The sequence below is a fragment of the Pygocentrus nattereri genome, chromosome 11 (assembly GCF_015220715.1).
Source record: "Pygocentrus nattereri isolate fPygNat1 chromosome 11, fPygNat1.pri, whole genome shotgun sequence".
NCBI classification, from domain to species: Eukaryota; Metazoa; Chordata; class Actinopteri; order Characiformes; family Serrasalmidae; genus Pygocentrus; species Pygocentrus nattereri.
The window spans coordinates 20,550,156-20,569,483 of NC_051221.1; the positions used below are offsets into that span (position 1 = coordinate 20,550,156).

At 40.4% G+C, this 19,328-nt stretch overlaps 1 protein-coding gene across 2 annotated transcripts; it reads left to right on the plus strand.

Annotated features, from left to right (window-relative positions):
- Positions 1–247: 247 nt before the first annotated feature.
- On the plus strand, positions 248–7,406 carry igf2b (insulin-like growth factor 2b). Of its 2 annotated transcripts, none has more exons than XM_017717525.2 (4): positions 248–530; positions 1,334–1,484; positions 2,759–2,940; positions 3,819–7,406. In XM_017717525.2, the coding sequence occupies exons 1-4, from the start codon at positions 456–458 to the stop codon at positions 4,050–4,052; spliced, it is 642 nt and encodes a 213-aa protein (XP_017573014.1). In that variant the 5' UTR covers positions 248–455; the 3' UTR covers positions 4,053–7,406. The 2 variants fall into 2 exon arrangements, with proteins under 2 accessions (XP_017573014.1, XP_017573013.1); XM_017717524.2 differs by having other exon boundaries at positions 305–530; positions 1,331–1,484.
- The last annotated feature ends 11,922 nt before the right edge of the window (positions 7,407–19,328 follow it).

Consider the following 19,328-nt stretch of genomic DNA (forward strand, 5'->3'; position numbering starts at 1 on the left):
CCTTTCATCGCGAATTAAGACCACACGCTCCGTGAACCCACAGCGTGGACGACGTGAGCCGTTCGGTTCATTGACGCGGTCAGGTTGGAAGAATCAGTTCGGCTAAACGAAGCGCCTGACTGCCGCTCCGGCCTCGCTGTGCGCATGCGCAGACGGCTGGCGGTGTGTAACGAGGGCGGAGCGGACGGGCGAGGGGGCGTGGCTTACTATATAATACTCCTCTCTGAGAACTTTTTGCCTGTCGCCTGGTTTTTGGGACAGCTTCACACACACACACACACACACACATACACACACACGCGCACACACGCACACACCCTCAGATCTCCAGAGCACCATCTGGGAAACTACCTGCAACTTCTTTACCAAATACGACCGCGGCTCCTGTGTGTGTGCGCGCGCGCGTTATTTTTTTTTATTTTTTTTTCCTCTTTTGTACTTCCAGCAACACTGACATGGAGGAACAGCAAAACCACAGCTACCATTCTGTTTGCCACACCTGCTGGAGAGCAGAAAGGGGCAGAAATAAGGTAACGGCTTGGAGCGCTTCATCAGCAACTATGGGTTGAGTTGGAGTGGGGGGGCTGGGGAGGTGGGGAGGCTAATACTCAACAGTGCTTTATGGTCGATTATGCAAATTTGCCAGATGTTAAGTGGAGCAGGAGCGAAGAGGCTCCAGAGGAGGCCGACGTTTTAAAGCGCAGCCTGATCCGCTGGTGCAGGCAGTTCACACGGGCCGCTGTAGCGTCTCGCTCGTGAATGCGAGCTCACGGAGAGCGGGTTTGGACGCTGTCACCCGCGCCGGACTCGCTCTAATATCGGCGCGCCTCCTCGCTGAAATGAGCCTCCCTGAGAAAAGCGCGCTCGGCACGAGGGGGCGACAGCACTTTGGCTGAAGCAGAGAGGCAGCAGAGGGAATGATATGCTGAGTGTGGACCGAGAGAGCTCACTATTGAGTAGTTAGCAACTTGTTGAGCGTTGTGAAAGAGCGGCCGTGGAGATAAAATCACATTTTCGGCCAGCACAAGCGGTTCTTCCTCTCTTCCGCCGCGGAGGTAGTAGTGTCCGTGTTGTGAGGGTCTGCCTTTGCGCTTTGAACGCTGAGGGGCCTCGGCTAGCTCTTAACAGTGCACTTCTTTAAAATGTGCAAGGAACAACACATGCAAATCAAATGAACTGTTGTGCCAAAGCCGAGGTTACGACTGCTTGTCATTGTTAACCCTTTGAAAATAATGCAAGCTGTGGAGCGGACCCAGCTGTGGCTGCGTTAACTGGGCTGCGAATTGGCACAACACGGCCATTCACCACTTCGTGCACTTTGTTCCCCCAGCAGGTCAGAAAGATGTCCACGTCCAGTCGATTGCTGGTGTGCGCGCTGGCTTTGTCACTGTGCGTCTTGGAAATGGCTTCAGCCGAGACGTTATGCGGTGGAGAGCTGGTGGACGCGCTGCAGTTCGTGTGCGAAGACAGAGGCTTCTACTTCAGTAAGTACTGCGGCATGTCCGCGCTTTTTCCTCCCCCTTCTCTCTCTCTTTTGCTGTCCAGGCTGCTGTTATGGAAAGCTACAACTCTTGAGCGTTTGCGCGCGCGCCCGTGTTTGGGAAAGGGGGGGTGGGGGGGTGATGGGGTCGAGAAAGAGAGAGAGAGACAGAAATGGTTAGAGAGCCAGAGAGAGAAGGGCCCTTTTCTAGGTCCCCCGCTGTAAGGCTGAAGTGTCCGGCGTTAGGGAGCGTGTGCTGACTGCGCGCATTCCCTCTCTCCCTCCATATCTCTGATTGCATATGAAAGGGGACGCGCGCAGTTAAGGCGCGCTGTGCTAAACGAACCACAATGGCCTGTTTGTTTACTCGCACATTCCGCCAGGGAAAGTAATAGTACCCAAGTGGCATTCCATTCACCTCGCCAGAAATGTTCCCAGGCTGCAAGTTGTTTGCCCTCTTCCATGGAGGATGGAGTAGGCCCATGACAGCTCTCTTACCATTGTTTTGTTGGGAAAACCCAAAACTGTGACATTTACAGACAGCTAAGACATTTGTACTCGTTATTTCTTAACTTTACTGCTAATAAAAAAGGGCCTGTGCTGTGGATATCACAGAGCTCCTCCTCAGTCCTTCACTTCCTGGGCTTGGAGGAGGTCAACAGCATAACTGTTTTTTAAAAAAAAAATATTTGTCGTCTTTCTCCCACAAGCATTGACAAACAGACAAGGCCTTTGTATTCTTTTGGCCACAGAGGCCTAACTGCCCAAAGAGATTATTATCCAATTTAGGACAGCACAGTTTATCCCTCCCCCCTCCCCCCAGTTCCAGTTGCCCTCGTTTATGTTTCCCATCCTACAGTCAAATCTCGTCGATTTTGTATTTGAACATTTTTGACGGCGCACCTTTTGTCTCCAGACTGCCTGCTTGTTTGTCACTTTTCACTTCTCTCTCTTTCATGCATGCATTTCTCCCCCATCTCCTTCCCCTCTCCCCCTCCCCTTCTGTGCTCTCTCTCTTTGCTGAGCTAGCAAGAGACAAGGTCAAAGGATATCCAGCATTTTTAATATTTACTTTTCCTGACCCTGGACAAGCAAAAAAGAAAAAAACAGGGCTCTTTGTGTGCCACAGACCTTACACTTAGCCACTGTTGCTCTACACACATCTGAATCTTTGATGACAGTAGTTGTCATTCGGTTACAGCACTGAGGCCTGTTTAAATGTAGGTCTTTCTTTCAATTCCTCCATAAGCTCAAGCTCGATGTTCTGTTTGTCCACAGGCAGACCGATAAGCAGGTCAAACAGCCGACGTTCTCAGAACCGTGGCATCGTGGAAGAGTGTTGTTTTAGGAGCTGTGACCTTCAGCTGTTGGAACAGTACTGCGCCAAGCCCGCAAAGTCAGAGAGGGATGTGTCGGCCACTTCCCTTCAGGTCATACCTGTGATGCCAGCATTAAAACAGGTACGTAAGCCGCCGCCATGGAAATCAGCACCTCGTGGCTGACTATCTCACTGACCATCTAGAATTCTGTGTGCTTCTGCAGAAACCGCATGTCCTCTCATGTGGGACAAAAGAAAAATATAAACAAGCGTAGTGAAATTGGTCACTGTAAGCAAGTATTCCCTCAAAAGGGCTGACCAAGTGGAAAACGAGAGGAGAGTTGGAATAGAGGTCACTTGCAGGTTTCTTCAAGCAGGTAGTTTACCTCTGTTGAAAAGACTCTAATTACACTCAAGGGACTCCTTTTCTGTAAAACAATGGTCAGGACTGGGTCACAGTTTTTATGGAACTACAGTGGGATTATGGTACAATTAAGGCCAACATAACTGAGCTTTGGAGACATATTCAGACTGTCAGGACAAAATAGGCTCTTGGAAGATTCTTTACCTTTCCTTTACTCCCACTGTCACACAGTGGTCCTTTCATGTCTGAGCCTTTTGTTTAACGTGTTTGTTTTGGGGCAGACAGTGGTTTGAAAGTTTGCCTTGGAGTAGTGGTTTGAACTGACTCATATTTACTATGTTAATAGCATTGTGTACTGGGGGAGAGAAGCATTTAGATAGGCTTATTGTTTTGACCCCCCCAACATTCCCAGCTGTAAAGTACTAAGAAGCAGAAGAGCTAAGCTCTTGTTTTGAAGCATTTTAGTTTGTGGGACTGTGGAGAGTGCATACAAAACATACAAAAACTACTGGCTTTATAGGTGTATAGAAAAGGGTAAGAAATCTCTATTAAATAAACTAAAAACATAGACAAAACCTCAATAACCAGTGTTGTTAAAATAATTCTAACTTGAATATAGGTCTTGATTTTGGACATTCATTGAGCTCTCTCTTCAGGATGTCCCAAGAAAGCACGTGACCGTGAAATATTCCAAATATGACCAGTGGCAACGGAGGGCCGCCCAGAGGCTACGGAGGGGCATCCCACCCATCTTGCGATCCAGGAAGTTCAAGCGGCAGGCTGACATCAAGGCCCAGGAGCAACCCAACTTCCACAAGCCTCTCATCTCGCTTCCCAGCAAGCTCCCTCCCGTATGGCATCCCACAGAAGACTACATCAGTCACAAGTGAATCCAGGATAGTTTGCACAGAGTTGGAAAAAAAGACTAGGGGATCATAGCTTTGTATCTGACGTCATTTCTGTGGCAGTCCTCTATATCCCTGCATCCCTCCCTTCACACATGTTCACACTCTTCCAGTCTTTACTCGCTGTTTCATTCACCAACACAAAAAGGCACATCACAAACAAGAGCGAAAAAATAAGGAAAGAAGAAAACGCTTTGGCTAACTGCAATTTTTGGGTGGATCCTAAAAATAAGGAAGAGGAGCAAAGGAAGAAAAGATAATGAAAGAGATACGTGGCTTGCAAAAGTCAAGAGGACACCCCTGCAGAAAGTGGTTTTGTCGGTTTTGGAGGACATCAGAACTGCTAGCACGAAAAAAAAAACAAAAAAGCATTCCACAACATTCTCCTAAGACAGAAGTATCTCCCAGTTAGTCTTTATTCTTTTTAGTTACTTTGCACCGCTAACTATAAAGGGACATCCACACTGTAAGGAATTGTTTTGTAAAATTAGATTCCTGTTCCAGCACCTTCTAATCACAAACAAAAAGCAGAGAAGAGTCTGCAAATTGCACATTGCCACGGATTACGTCAAAGTTCTTGTTAAGTAAATAAAAAAGGCACTATTTTTTTATGGACAATGAACGTGTAGCTCAAAAAATGTCATGGTGCTAGCTTTGTGAATGGACTCAAAGAAAAGGAGGTTGAAAAGCACGTTTTTTTTCTTTGAATAATTATTAAACTTTCCGTTTTAAGGAAAGTGTGACTTTTACAAGGAGAAAACAAGAGCATATCGGCTGCGGCAGCGTGTACGTAGGGGATGCCACCGCATGCAGATGTGTATGAGTGATGCATGGCGTTAAATCATGCAGCAGTCACGCCGTGTGCCCCTGCTTCCACTGCTGTCACTGCGGTCAGTGGAAGGGAGCAGTGTGGGGACAGTGAAGGGATGACGTAAAGGCCTGGACTTGGAGGGCTAGTCTCCTTTCTGCCTTGGCTGCAAAAAGCCCTTGCCTTGCACTGCAGGAAGTGGGAGTTAAGGACTTGGAATAAGTGGGATTTTTTGTTTAGTTTCTGTTTTCATTTCATGAAGATGTTTCAAGGAAAAAAGGAAAAAAAACTGTTCAGTTTCTGGTACCGTGACATTCCTGTTGTTGCAAAATAGGCATTTTTTTGTCTTTTTTTGATTTTTTTGTTTTCTTTTTTGTGACATTTTACAGTTCTGAAGGCACAAATATCAATTCAAAGGGAAAAAATCGCAATAATGTCAACTAACATTTATTTTTAATGTTTATCAGTAGTATTCACATGCTTTTGCCTGAAAACAAATACTTGAATATATATATATATATATTATAAATATAAATATATAAATATATATAATTAGTTTCCAGGGACATCATGTTATATTCTTTTAGTCTGAGCTGTATCTTGCGTAATGAGCCGCCAAGCTTTTTGTTTGTTTGTTTAAGTACAAATATGGGCACTGTATAAAGGCATTATTTATTTTGTTATAAAAATATATATATGAAAAAATTGGTCCAAATACAGTAATATACGTAGCACTGATGCTCAACTGACGGATTTTATTTTATATGCTCTCTTTTTCCCATTTTACTTGTAATGCTTTTTTTTGTAGATGCTTTGTACCAAAAAATATTTCCTTCTTTTCTTTTTGGTTTGCCACAGAGCAATTTTAAAATCAATATTTTAACAGCAGAAGTACCCTGGATTGCTTAGGCATGGTATGTCACACAAATAGGCACATACTCTGAAGACTCTCCGCCTTTTTCCTCTCATGGCTTCTCTTGCATGGCTTTTTTATCTGCCAAATGGATTTTATTAAAAAATACTCAAGCTTGACTTTTATCACACCTGTTCAATATGCAGTGATTGTACTCAACTTGTTCAGCTGTAATGGAAATGGAGATTTGGATTTGCCTTTTTTGTCATTCTTTGCAGTATGTATATATGATAAAACAGCATAGCTATAAGAGTTAAATGTTTGCCACATATATTGGGTTTGAGTGGTGTTTAAAAGTAAGCCATAAGCCAGTAGCTGTAATGAGGTGTAATGGGGGAAACCGTCTTTTTACACCAGCCTGTTTCCGCAGACAGCTTTGCAGTCACGGATCAGTGTAAAAGGCAGTGCCTGTTAATATAGTTATCCTCCCTGGCTGAGCGATTGACAGCTGAAGTGGTCAGTCTCTTAGTGGTGCACTGAAGGGCAGTGAGGTGATGCTTGCCCATTGGAGCTGGGGTCACTCAGAAGAGGGTGCTTTGTTCTAATGGACTTGTCATTGTCTGCCTCTCATCCGCCCTCTCTGCGTCTGTCTCTATCTCTCTCCATCGCCCTACATCCTCCCTTTGCTGGGACAGGTTCCTCATCCAGTCGAGCAACATCAATCTTAATGAATTGCTAAAGGGCTATCTTACTGAACCATCTTCAAAGCAGTTTTAATACTCAGGAAGAAACGGTTTTTGAGAGACAGCAAAGAATGCAAATGAGCTCATTTCATCCTCACTGAGAAAGAGCAGAGTACAGAGGTAACTAAGAGAAGAGAACTTTAAATCCAATACTTTTCCCCCCACTTCTCAGATATTTCCCACAGCTAGAGATGGAGGAAAATGAGCCAGTACTTTAGTTAACAGCAGCACATTGCTAAATGTCATGAAGCCACTACAGAATCACAACCTACAGTATACCACTTTGCATTTACATTCATTCAGTATATTTGTCTGGTTATCAATATCAGTTGTGTGATAAAACAGTGTGACTATTATTATTATTATTATAATATTATTATTATTACATTTTTCTGGAGACATAACGTTTTTTCCTACTTCCTGCTAAGACTGCATCCACTGTTTTGTTTGAACAGGCTACTTTCTGTGTGAAAAGCGTGAAGAAAAAACAATTTTTGGGAACATTTTACTGAACAGCAGCGTTCATAAGACTACATGACACCTACATAAAACTGTCATTACAATGGACATAAACCTATATTCACACTTATAAAGGCTTATTACAAACGGTGAGCCTAATGTTGAGGTAAAAAAACATCAAAACAGACTAAAGCAGCCTGGTGGTTGTTGGAAGAAGCCTTTATAAATGTTAATGTAGGTTTACACCAGTGGTCAGGGCTTATGTAGCTGTCATGTAGCCTTAAGTGTTACCAGTTTTTCTTTGCGCCAAATATGAAGGGATCTTTTGCCTGTCAATGCAACATATTAGTGTCAGTAGCCCACTCAGCCTGTGTGTATTTTTATTGATTTAACCTCTGCACGCTAGAATGTCCGAAATGCACAATTCATGTACTTTCATTTTTAATATCAATAAAGAAAACATTTTATCGAATATACATTTTCATTTTGTAGACATTTGTATGTGTCTGTTTGCATGTGCCTGTGTGTGTGCCTTCATGTGCGTGCGCACATCTCTGCAAACACGTTTTTGAAGATTCTTTTTGAGACATTGTGCACCATAAATGATTTAGTAGATCTCGAGGCTTACAAAGAATCTCCTCAGAGCTGCTTTTAGTGTCTTTTCTGCACTGGCTGGCCTGCGACATGTGAAAGTGTGCCAACGAAACAAATTGCACTAAAAGTGTGACCAAACGTTCACAGAGAAACTGACATGGGAGTATTCTGCACGGCAGGCTTTCTTTGCACGCTAGGGTTTAACTCAGAAATCCTCCGATCCAGATCAAGTCAAGCAAGCACTCTTTCAGATACTCAGAGGAGGAATAAAAATCCTCCTGCTATTTCACACTCACTTTGATGGAATTTGCACATACGTGTGTCCTTAAGACGAACAGAGGTCTGAGCAGTTTCACTGTAGGTAGGCCTACAAAGCTCAATCATTGGGTTCTGCTGGGAAGTACGTACCTGTTAAAACAATAAGCTGCTGATTTGTTCGCAGATTTTTCCATTCCCCTTCAATTTTTGGCCACCACCATCTGATACAGGACAACTAACAGACCACATCTGAGGCTTTTTCAAGAGACCGAGCCAATCTTTTCTCCACAGACGACAGCCTTAGAGGGGGATTCCAGCCTAGAGCTGGACATGTTATTTATTGTGTTATTGCAGCCTTCTGTACTGCAGCATCGTATAGCTAGTATGTGTTTCACAAATGTTGTTCAACCACTGGAAATCCCAATAGTACACATCCAGTCCTGACTGCTAGCCTAGCCACTGAGCTAGAGGCTAATGAATCATACCAAGTTAGCAGCAGTATAAGGTTGTCAGTTTAATCTTTATTCAGCACAAAATGGACACCAGAGTGATTATTACTCTTTCAGCCAGAGAGAAGATGCCAAACTAGGGGAGACATCTAGATAGCTAGGTAGCTAGTTTGCTAACTTCGGCTGATGAATTTTAGCTTGATCTGATGAGTCATTTGGGTAATCCATCCCTTCCATTGTAATGATGATTTGAAGACAGTTACCATAATTACACAGTCACAATAAGATATTCAGCTTCCTAGCAGTACCACCTATACGTTTCCTTCTACGACTGCCAGCTAACATCAATCAATCAATAAAAAATCCTCTTCTCGAATGTTTATCAAACATTCCTTCTCAAGAGTCTTTTTTTAAACCAAAGAATCTTTCTTTTAGAGACTATTATGGCATCACTGTAGGATGGGAATAGGCATCAATTTTGCCAAAATGTCTTGGTTTACAAAATTTCTCTGCCATCTGGCTCTTTCTCTATCCCCTTCACAGGTAATCTACCTGCCAGTGGGCCCAAAGTTTTATTACACACTTTTATAACCTAAGAGTAGCTCAATCAGTTTGCGCTGAAGTCCCCATAGTTACTGAATAATTAGCCTTAGTATGTAACAAACTTGGGATTAAAGAGTTAAAGAAACAATCTAAAATGTTGCTGTTGCTTTTTTCTGGCAAGGTATCAGTGGTAGCTACACCCAGTAATTCACCTCTGACAGAGTCAAATGGAAAAGACCATAAATTAATAACTCAGTCATTGTTTTTGACAAAAGTTACTGAATAATAAGTCTTGTTGTGGATGTAAGTAAATAAATAGCAGTTAAAATGGGCTATAATGGTTTATTTAGTGTTCCCTTTACATATTAAGATGATTCAGTTACTGACCATTGACTCCGCTTCCTTGACTGAGGTCTTACAGTCTGAAACAGCTGACTCTGAAGAAGAGGTCACAGTCCTTCTTTAAAGTGACTCAGTGTTTTCTGTAATGCTACAAAAGGTGCATTTAGTACTCTTCACTGCTAAGCTACATCAAAGTTACCATAAAAGGAAACTGTCCATAACACAATTTCCTTTACAGTGATGGTGTGAACAGATAGAAATTGCATGTGCTATATCAGCTATATATAGTGCCCTATAGCCCTATCATGCTTCAGTGGTTGTTCACAGTAAGGTTGCAAGGCTCCTCCTGGACTGCATGAAAGGAAAAGGAATTGTTGACGGATGTTGATCTGCTTGTTTACCCAAATGCTATGCGACAGTTTAAATATTAAAGCCACTCCTACAAAGTTCTCTTCCCGTCCAAAAAATTTAATTAGAAACCTGTTCCTCTGCACAACAGATGAATATTTCAGAAAAGTCAATTTAAGACTCACTCCAGTGCACTTGCTGAACTTGCAGAAGTTGTAGTAAATGACCTTTTATGCACCAGAAGATGATCAAACATCATAATTTGCAAGAATCGCTAAAGCTAGCATTGAAATAAGTTTTTATTAGGACAGGAGCCGAGTCTCCTATGACAACAAAGACACTATGAACCTGTTGTACCCCTCACATGATCACGACACATAAAAAAACAACCAAGCTAACATCTCCAATAACTTTGCCATTTCATTCCACTACCCGTTGCTTGCAAACAAAATTTTGCCCCATATGAAAAATACAGAGAGTGCCCCTCTATTGTTTACAAGTCAGAAACTATGGTTACATAATTAGGAAGCCCTCCTCACAGCTACTGGTTGATTGGGAACTGACAATTAGATCACTTTGTGGAGCACTGAAGAAATACAATCTTGCCTTTATGCAGTGGCCCTGCTCTGACAAACACGGCACTGGCAGCAATGTGGGGTGAAATCGATTTCGTTATGAAATCAGGCCCTTTTGGTAAAGGAGAGGAGCATACAAAAACACTTTCGCTTTATTTTCACATTCTTTAAACAAAACAGAGGTACATAAAGACAACTTTAAAGTTTGGAACAGTTTGTACAGGTCGAGGCGGGCTTTTGATTTGACCTGTTTTCCTCCATTGAGACTAGAGCAATTAGAAGCAGCGATCCTTGGCAAGGAATGCGTGAGCACGCTTTACACAAGGAGACTGGCTTTAGCCTCTCTGGTCTGGCCTACCGCTGCCAATCCACTTTCAATAGTTGGCTGGGCATTCAGTGCATCCCGTGCATCCGACCAACCACAAGTAACTCTACCGTGAATTTGTGTGTGTGTGTGTGTGTTTTCTTCAGCCGAGTCCTGCTGGTGTCTGGGGCCTCTATGCCACCCACCATAGACTGAAAGTAATCATGTAAGTAGCCTTTTAGTTGACCTTCAAAATTGATCTGGGACTAGATTGGTTTTAAATTCAGGGTAAACAGGTCCCAAAACTGCTCAAAGCTGATTTATCTCCAGGTCCTTGACACAACCAATATGTAACAGAACACAAGACATCAATGTATGGTTTAAGTGTACTTGCACTCAGCAGTGCTCAGACACATGTGCCTCAACAGGCATGGGGCCAAAACTGAGTGTGGAGGTGAATACAAGAGAACTGTGATCACATAAAACAAGAAGAAATAAATAAAAAAACATCGAATGAAAGTGAACAAAAGGAAAAGAAAGAACATAAAATGCTTCTACAGTGTACTTAGATGAAATAATACCACTCACCTTGGACTAAGTGGGTTAATACGTTGACTGATGAAAATCACATAAGCCAAATGCATGGACACATACACAATGGACTTTCATTAGACTGAGGGTCCGATGCGTTACAAACTAAAACAAAACTGTCACTTCAGAATGAAGGCAGTGAAGACAAGCAATCACAGCACTAAAAAAGATTAGATTTGTGATTTGACAGAGATGTGGTGGGCCAATTACATACAAAAATATTAAAAATATTAAAACTCAGTATTTTTTATCTAGGCATAGTTATAATCACCAGTAACTGTGTTAGCACAATGTTATTTTCTTGCAGTCATCAGCAAAGCTAAAGTTAACTTTCACCTTCTAATGTTAATTTAACAACTTATAGACTTATAATACAATATGTAGAAAAAAGCATGCCTATCTTCCATTGAATCACTCACTAATGAGCTCCAAATTGCCTCTGGAATCAATATTAGCAGAGATACTGTGCATCAGAAGTTTCACAAAATGTTTTTCCATGACGAAGCAGCTACACACAAGCCTAAGATCAAAATGTAAGTTAAGTGATACTTTTTAAATCCCACAAATGGGGAAGTTCCACCACATTTAACCCATCCGTGAGGTGAAACACCACATACACACTAGTGAATACACACACACTAGGGGGCAGTGAGAACACTTGCCTGGAGCAGTGGGCAGCCCTATCCACGGCAACCAGGGAGCAATTGGGGGTTAGGTGTCTTGCTCAAGGACACCTCAGTCATGGACTGTCAGCTCTGGGGATCAAACCGGCGACCTTCCGTCTACGTACGATGCTAAAGGGGGTGTAACATGGTGGACCAGTGGAAAAGCATTCTGTGGAGTGATGAATCATGCTTGTCTACCTGGCTGTCTGATGGACGGGTCTGGGTTTAACAAATGCCAGGAGAATGTTATCTGCCTGACAACATAGTGCCAACAGTACAGTTTGGTGGAGATGGGATAATGCTATGGGGTTGTTTATCATGGGTTGGCCTAGGACCCTTACTACCATACCACCTTACTACCTTACTACCTTAATGCTTCAGTATAACAAGCCATTTTGGACAATTATATGTTTGTGGTAGCAGTTTGGAGAAGGCCTTTTTCTGTTCCAGTATAACTGAGCAACAGTGCACAAAGCACGGTCCATAAAGGCATGACTGGGTGAATTTGGTGTGGAAGAGCTTGACTGGCCCACACAAAGAGCCCTGACCTCAACCCCATCTAACACCTTTGAGATGCACTAAAATGTAGATAGCGAGCCAGGATTCAAGATTCAGCAGCACTGTTAGAGTGACCAGGCTTGACCCATGATATTGGATCAGCTGGAATTCAGGTCCATATTAGTCCTAGACTTCTTGATTGCAAGACATTTAGCAATATATTGTCTCTGAATGTGCACTGCTGTGTTTGTGAGGTTAGATTATCAGGATTGAGTAGCACATTCCTCTCTTCCATTGAAGAGCATCCTGATGATAGGCAAGAGTCCTGATGCACTCAAGTAGCCTAGCGTCTCATTTTCTGCACCTGGCATTCTAGGGCTACGCTGATAACATGCCAGTCTGATCACAGCTTCTGTATATGACAGCTCTATTTATTTATTTATTTAGTTGTTTGTTTGTCTGGCATGCATTTTTCTAGGAATACAGTCATATGCAGTAGTTGCAACACAAATGACATGTTTTGTTGATCTTGTAATTTACAAATGTCTGGTTTAAGCATAAAGGTTCAAAACAGCACAGATAATCTGGTCTGAAATGTCAGAAGAATCACTGTGCTGTGCTGGTTATTTGCCAGTCAGATCCAAGTTTTGGCTGCACTCTTCAAAAGCACATGATTTTAAACAGAAGGTGCATGCATACAGTTAATCAAAAGTAGGCTACAGCGTTTATTGAATTGGTTCAATGTCAGAGTAGAAAATGTTTCGGACTTCCAACCAACTTAGCCTTTGAACTAAAATCCTTTTACTTTGAGTGACCCTAAACCCAAATTATGATTATTTTATTCAAATAAATGATGGAACATTCCATGTGGCTCTCTGCTTTAAGGTAGCGCCCACCGTGGCAGATGGTGTATTGTGTGTATACACTGTACTGCTGTTATCAGGACACTACTGTTTACATCTGTTACTTGCAACATGCACTTTATGAACCGCTGCTCTACATACTTGCACATATGCACATGTAACTTTAATTTTCTTTTAACTTTGCACATATAACCATACTGTTTACTATTATTAAACTGTTGTTTTTAGTGTTATTCTTATATATTCTATTTTTTTATACTAATATTATATTAAGATTATGTTTGTTGAATGGAAGAACAGCAAAGTAAGAATTTCATTGTACCGTGTAACTGCCTGTTTCTGCAGTGCATAGGACAATAAAACTCTTGAATCTTAAATCTTGAATCAGAGACAGGGATCAGACTCACTTCCTGCTCTAAAATGCAGGGGTGTGGTTAAAATAAGACTGTCTATGGATAAAAACTCTTTAGGTTTGAATAATGACACCCCCTAATAGAAATACCCTGTAAATGATGATTTTGTATGTATTTAGCTTATTACAATCTCTGTCAATGCCTTGGTTTTAACAAAAGGTAATCTTTATAAATATCTAAGGTCTGAAAGGTCTTTGTAAATCTTTTTCTTTCTTTTTTTCTCGTTTAAACTAATTCGGTAGAATGATCCATGTTCTTTTCTTTTTCTTTCCAAGAGTGGAAAGAAAGGGAAAAGAATGAATTATTACAGCATGTTCAGACACTGAAAGTAGGCTAAAGTGCATAATCCAGTGAGCAAAACTATTGTCTTATTTTGCCCTAAAGTCATCATGTATTTTACTACAATGCATGCTTTTTCAGGGCTTAACCATCATTTTCAGGAAATTACATGTTTTCTGATCATAAAGTAGACATCAATCAGCTGTAAAATTTTCCTACTACCAGCGCTATTATTGCCCATTACATTTAATTACAGTAATCTATTGTTTCTCGCTCACTGTTTAACTTTGGAAAGCATAAACCACTTAAACTGACCTTTTTTTCTAGTCTTGTGTTTTTGTCAGAGAAATTACACATTTAATAACCTTTTCGGTTTTGTCAGTTTTCACAGTTTGTAAAGTGCAATAGAGCCATGATCTGGAGTATCTTGTACCTCCCTCGACAGCCATTTGGAAGTAACGTCCCCACTGAAAACAGTGCAATGTGTTCACTGAACGAGCCGTTTGTGCAATACATGCCCTGCTGCAGCCAAGGTCTTGCGCAAGAGCTCATACACGTCACTTTACACAGTGCCATGTGTCCAAGGTTTCATTTCCTCCTCATCTGTGCTTTCGACCCTCTTACCACAGCTGGACTGCTGGACACTGAAGGAGCGTGTATAAATTTGCATTATAGCGTTTTTGAAGTCAGGCTCCTGTCACCTGACGGACGACCTTCATTTGTTACATTAACTTGAAGTGGTGCTTGTTTTATTAGGCCACTGGTAGAGTTTGATGGGCTGCTTTATGAAGAGGACAGTTCTTCTCCAGAATGGAGACAAAACATCAATTATCAAATTACTCTGTGGCAATTGTATGTGCATGTTGAGGCAGCCACTAAAACAACCCGAAATCTGCAATATGCACACGTACACACGAACATCACTAAAAATATTTGTGGTGAATTTACTTGAGAAGGACATTGCAGTGGCACCATTTAGTCACCCCAAAACAATCGCCTGTTGAGCCAGAGTGGTGAGGCTTGCAGACTAGTTGTTTCCCTAACTTCCCTTATGGCATGCTTTTTCCTACAAGACTGTCAGCTTCATTTTAATGCTTCACTAATGCAGATGGAATAGCGTCCAGAAATGCTAGAGCACAGGGCCGTCCGGGGCACTTGCACATCACAAATGACAACGTCTTTTCTGTTTGCAAGCCACACACAAGACTTTGTGACTAATGACGGATGGCAGCATGGTGTGTGTGTGTTCCAGAAAGATTGGCATTATTAGAATAGGCAAATCAGCAGCCAACTGCAACAGAAGCTATTAAATAAAAGAGAGGAGCCATCCAATTACAGTAATGGTCTGCTTCAAGGACCACACTAAAGTATGTCATATATTATTTCCATTGGCTCCTGAAGATCAAGCATGACATTATGAAATGTCTTGCACTTGTGACAGTTAAAGAAGTATGACCACTATGTAACTCAATGGTAGTGCTTTCTTTTACAGTCCATTAAGTTCTAGGAATTAACCGGGTAGGTGTGAGCTACAAACTGCAAAATAATAGGTGATTATTTGGGGATAGCATGATAGTAAGATCCAAGACTATCTAACTACATTAGACTGAAATGTCAAACAAGTTCTATGTATTAACTGGGCAAGTGTGTGGAACAACCTCTGAAGCGCTGTATAATTATTGATGAAATTGATGGTAAGTGACCAGACATTCTAGGCTAATTCTAGCAGGTTCTAGCTATTAGGCAGATAAAGAACATGTAAAATATATTATAAATTAATAATTACATGGTAGTAATTAAAAACAAACTCACACTCAATTTCACTATAATGTCGCAGAAAAGTAAATCAGAAAATTCTCTAAGTACCAGGAAGATATAAGACACTAAACAGCAGTAAAAGGACATTTAAAGACATTATATAAATGTCATATAAGACATATGTCTTCATATGTCTTGTCATATGTTCCTGTTTAGGGCGTGGAAAGAAAGCAGTTAATCTTACTGCAGTTTCATTGGGTCATTACCATTTTTACAATTTATTTTCATGCTTAAACAAGTAACATTTCAGTAAAATGTAGTAAAATTAGAGCATTTTGTACTTTTCACATTGCTACTTTATATATTTTATTAACACTGACATAAGCATGACATATATGAGGCACAGCAGATTATGTCCCGCAATGTAACTGTGTCATGTTACCATTACCGTTAATTATCAAGACAGATGTTTTAATGTTTGATGTCATGATGGCTAACTAGAGTACACTTAGCAAAAATTAGCATGTGACATAAACATGTGTTCAAGTAAACTGTTACCCCTAGTACTTTGGAGCTTGTACCTCACACTTACCTGGTTCATACATAGAACTTAAGGGACTGTAAAAGAAGGCATTAGCAATTTAACTAAACATAGCTTGAACTACACTAATAAAGGTACCGAAAAGTGTTTTTTGATGATATGCCACTTTTGGTTCCCAAAACAACTTTCATTGGATGGCTGAACCTTTTTTTTTTTTTTGGAGTATGAAGAACCTCTTTTAAATTTAAAGAACTCCATGTAAAGCAAAAGTGTTACACCACTTAAAGGTTTTTCCTAGAACTGTACATCCAAGCTAAGAACAAGTTACGCCAATCGCCTATTTAAAAGAATGTATACACACTTTTCTTATGAGGGTGCCTAATTACTGATGTTCTGCCAGTGGTAATCTCAGAAGCTGGACTCTCTGATAATCTCGCACAAACTATGCATTTGAGCTCCTGGGAACAAGCCTATTGTTCTGTTGGCCAAAACTATTTTGGTAACTCCTCCTCTCTTCACAGAGAGTCTTCTCTTTCCCAAGCACTAATGGTGCTACGTTTGCTACAGCATTTTTTTGGAAGCTAAACTCTCCATTACTGACTTCATGCTGCTAACTTTCCCCTATACCATCATTTGTGAATTGAATATTTTGTTATTTTCAAACTCTTTCTGTAGAGTGTGTTACTGATAAATGTAACATTTAGAATATTTTAGAACATTTAGCTGATTCAAACATGAGGCACAGTTTTCAAGTTTACCAGCATGACAGCACTGACGTGAAATATGGCAATAATATTACATCAGTCTGAGGGGCAGTGATGTGATTTCATTGGTATTATGTCTTTTAGACCACAGTGGTCAGGTATGATGAATCTTGCCTGGAGGGATTTGAACCAGTGTTATTCCTTAGTGCATTATTTTGCTGCGGAAAGGACGAAAGTTGTTTTTTTTACCCACACTTTAACGTCAAGCAGCACAGTAATGCATTCTCATTGCATGGTATAAAACATCTTATTTTCCCCTCATATTTGCATTGCGAAAATCTCTTCGGGGGGATCAGAGAGCTTTTAGTGCCCAAAGGCAGTCATTATGTTAGTAAGTCAATCACTCTTAGATGTGCCTGGCTTTTGGGCGCAGGTAAACATGTATTATGTCCTACGCACCAGACAGACTGTGCGTGTGTGCCATGAGTGTGGTGTGTAATTTTGGGTCTTAAGTGAACGTTTACTTGTCTGCACATAGCCCAAGCCATGTTATTTGTGTTGGTATAAGTCGGCCAGCACTTTCATAGACAGCAGTGGATATGGAGGAAACCCAGACAGCTTAAAGTTGCTGAGCTCTTTGCACCAGTCTCAGTATGCTATGGTCATTCAGTTTCACACAGCACTCTGGGGAAAGGTCGGACAAAATCACAGTGGTCATTTCCTATGGCCCTTTCTTTCTGCATGACCTGTTGTTTTGTGCTAAACGTTTCCCTTCAGGGCTGGTGTCTTTGCACTTGACTGCATGACTACTTGTTGATTCAAGGGGATGTGTCATTTTTTCAAAGTCTATGACTGTAATAATGCATTACATAGCAATGCTGAAGGCACAGGAGTAACTATTATGCAGTTGTACAATATAAAACAGTTATATATACACTATTCCAAGCATGTGATAGATTATTGGATGGATACAAAATGTTTCACAATTTCATTGGCTGTGACCCAAAATTATGTTCCTATTTACAAAGAACTAAATGTACCTTTCCAAGAAACAACTTGAATAGAGGTCCAAAAGTACCATGTCAAAACGATAATTAATGAGTAACTTATAGAACAGCAATGGACCTGCTTAGGACATACAGCACGTATCACGTTTTTTGGATCCTTTTGGTCTAAAAGAGAGATACGTGCTGTAATCCCAGTCACATTCAGTGATGTTAAGGTTTGGACTCTGGGGTGGTAAATCCATTGTTCTCAGAACAGTGGCAGCTTTTTTGCTTGAATTACAATTTTCATTATTAATCATCTAATGTCTTTTTTCACTAACAGCTTTTTGACAGCTGCATGTCCTTTTAGATTCATAGTGTTGAGCTGTCTTCTCACAGTAGAAGGATGGACAGAAACGTGTAGATGTTTTGCAGTATATATATGTTGGTACTTTGTAACTACTACTTTTGTGATGTTTTTTGCTGTAAAATTGAGGGTAAAGTTTAGGGAAGTTAAAGATAGACATTCCTCAATTGCAGACGTAAGGCTATGAATTTAAACATGTAAACAATCTGCGCTGTTTACACTTTCAAAGCTCATAAACACCTGAATAAGAAATGTGTATTTTGGTTCATAACAGGGTAAGAGCTTCTTTAACCTTTCTGAGACATGTAAAATTAATTCTCTTCTAGTGTATATTTAAGCAATATGCTGTAAAAATTGTTACTAATGGTAATTATACTATAATTTAATAATTTTATTAACCTAAACTTTGATTAAAATGCATTAAATTAAATTTAATTTTAAAAATAAGTAAATGTTAATAAAAGCAACAGTTAAAATGTGTTGTATTTAGTAATAATATGCCACATTAATGTATTAATGTAGCCCACAAATATTGAGCAAATACAAATTAATTTAACAAGGAAAATGTAGCAATATCTACCAGGTGTCTGAGCAAAGTTGCTTTATATTTACTCAATATCTGGGGAAAATGTATTTACATTTACTAAATATCTGGCAAAAACTGGTTAATATTTACTACACTTTACAACAGCTGTGGTTGCCAGATGTTCATAATAAACATATAGTGGAAAAGTATAAGACATTACAGCATGCTTTTTTGCCAACCGTAAATTTCTCTATTGAGAACTGTTGTTTGTTTAAGGTTATTTACTGTGAAAAAAATGATATACTGTAAATCTGTATACAGTACATTATTTTGAAAACAACAGATACACTATAACAATTACAGTCTATCAGTGATATGATTCAATAAAATGTCCAGGATACTCGCAAAGCTAATTTGAAATGAGTGAAACCACAGCACACACACACACACACACACATATATATACATATATATATATATATATATAATATATAATCAAGAATAATGAGTCACTTGTCCAGACTTGACCAAAGAAGGTGCTCAACATAGGATAGAGTCTCATGCGGACATGATGTTGGAAGATTACTGGAACGTAAAGTGTGCACTGCCTACAGTTCTGCATAACAACTCACATATTGTCCATCAGGTGTTCACTAGGGACCTGCGCGACCCTCTCTGAAAACAGAAAACAAAAACAAAGTAAAAGTTAGATCGATGCTTTACTTGAGCATGATGCCTACACAAAGATGAACGCAAGGCCTTCTGCTGTTAAACTGAGCTCCAATGTAGTAAAT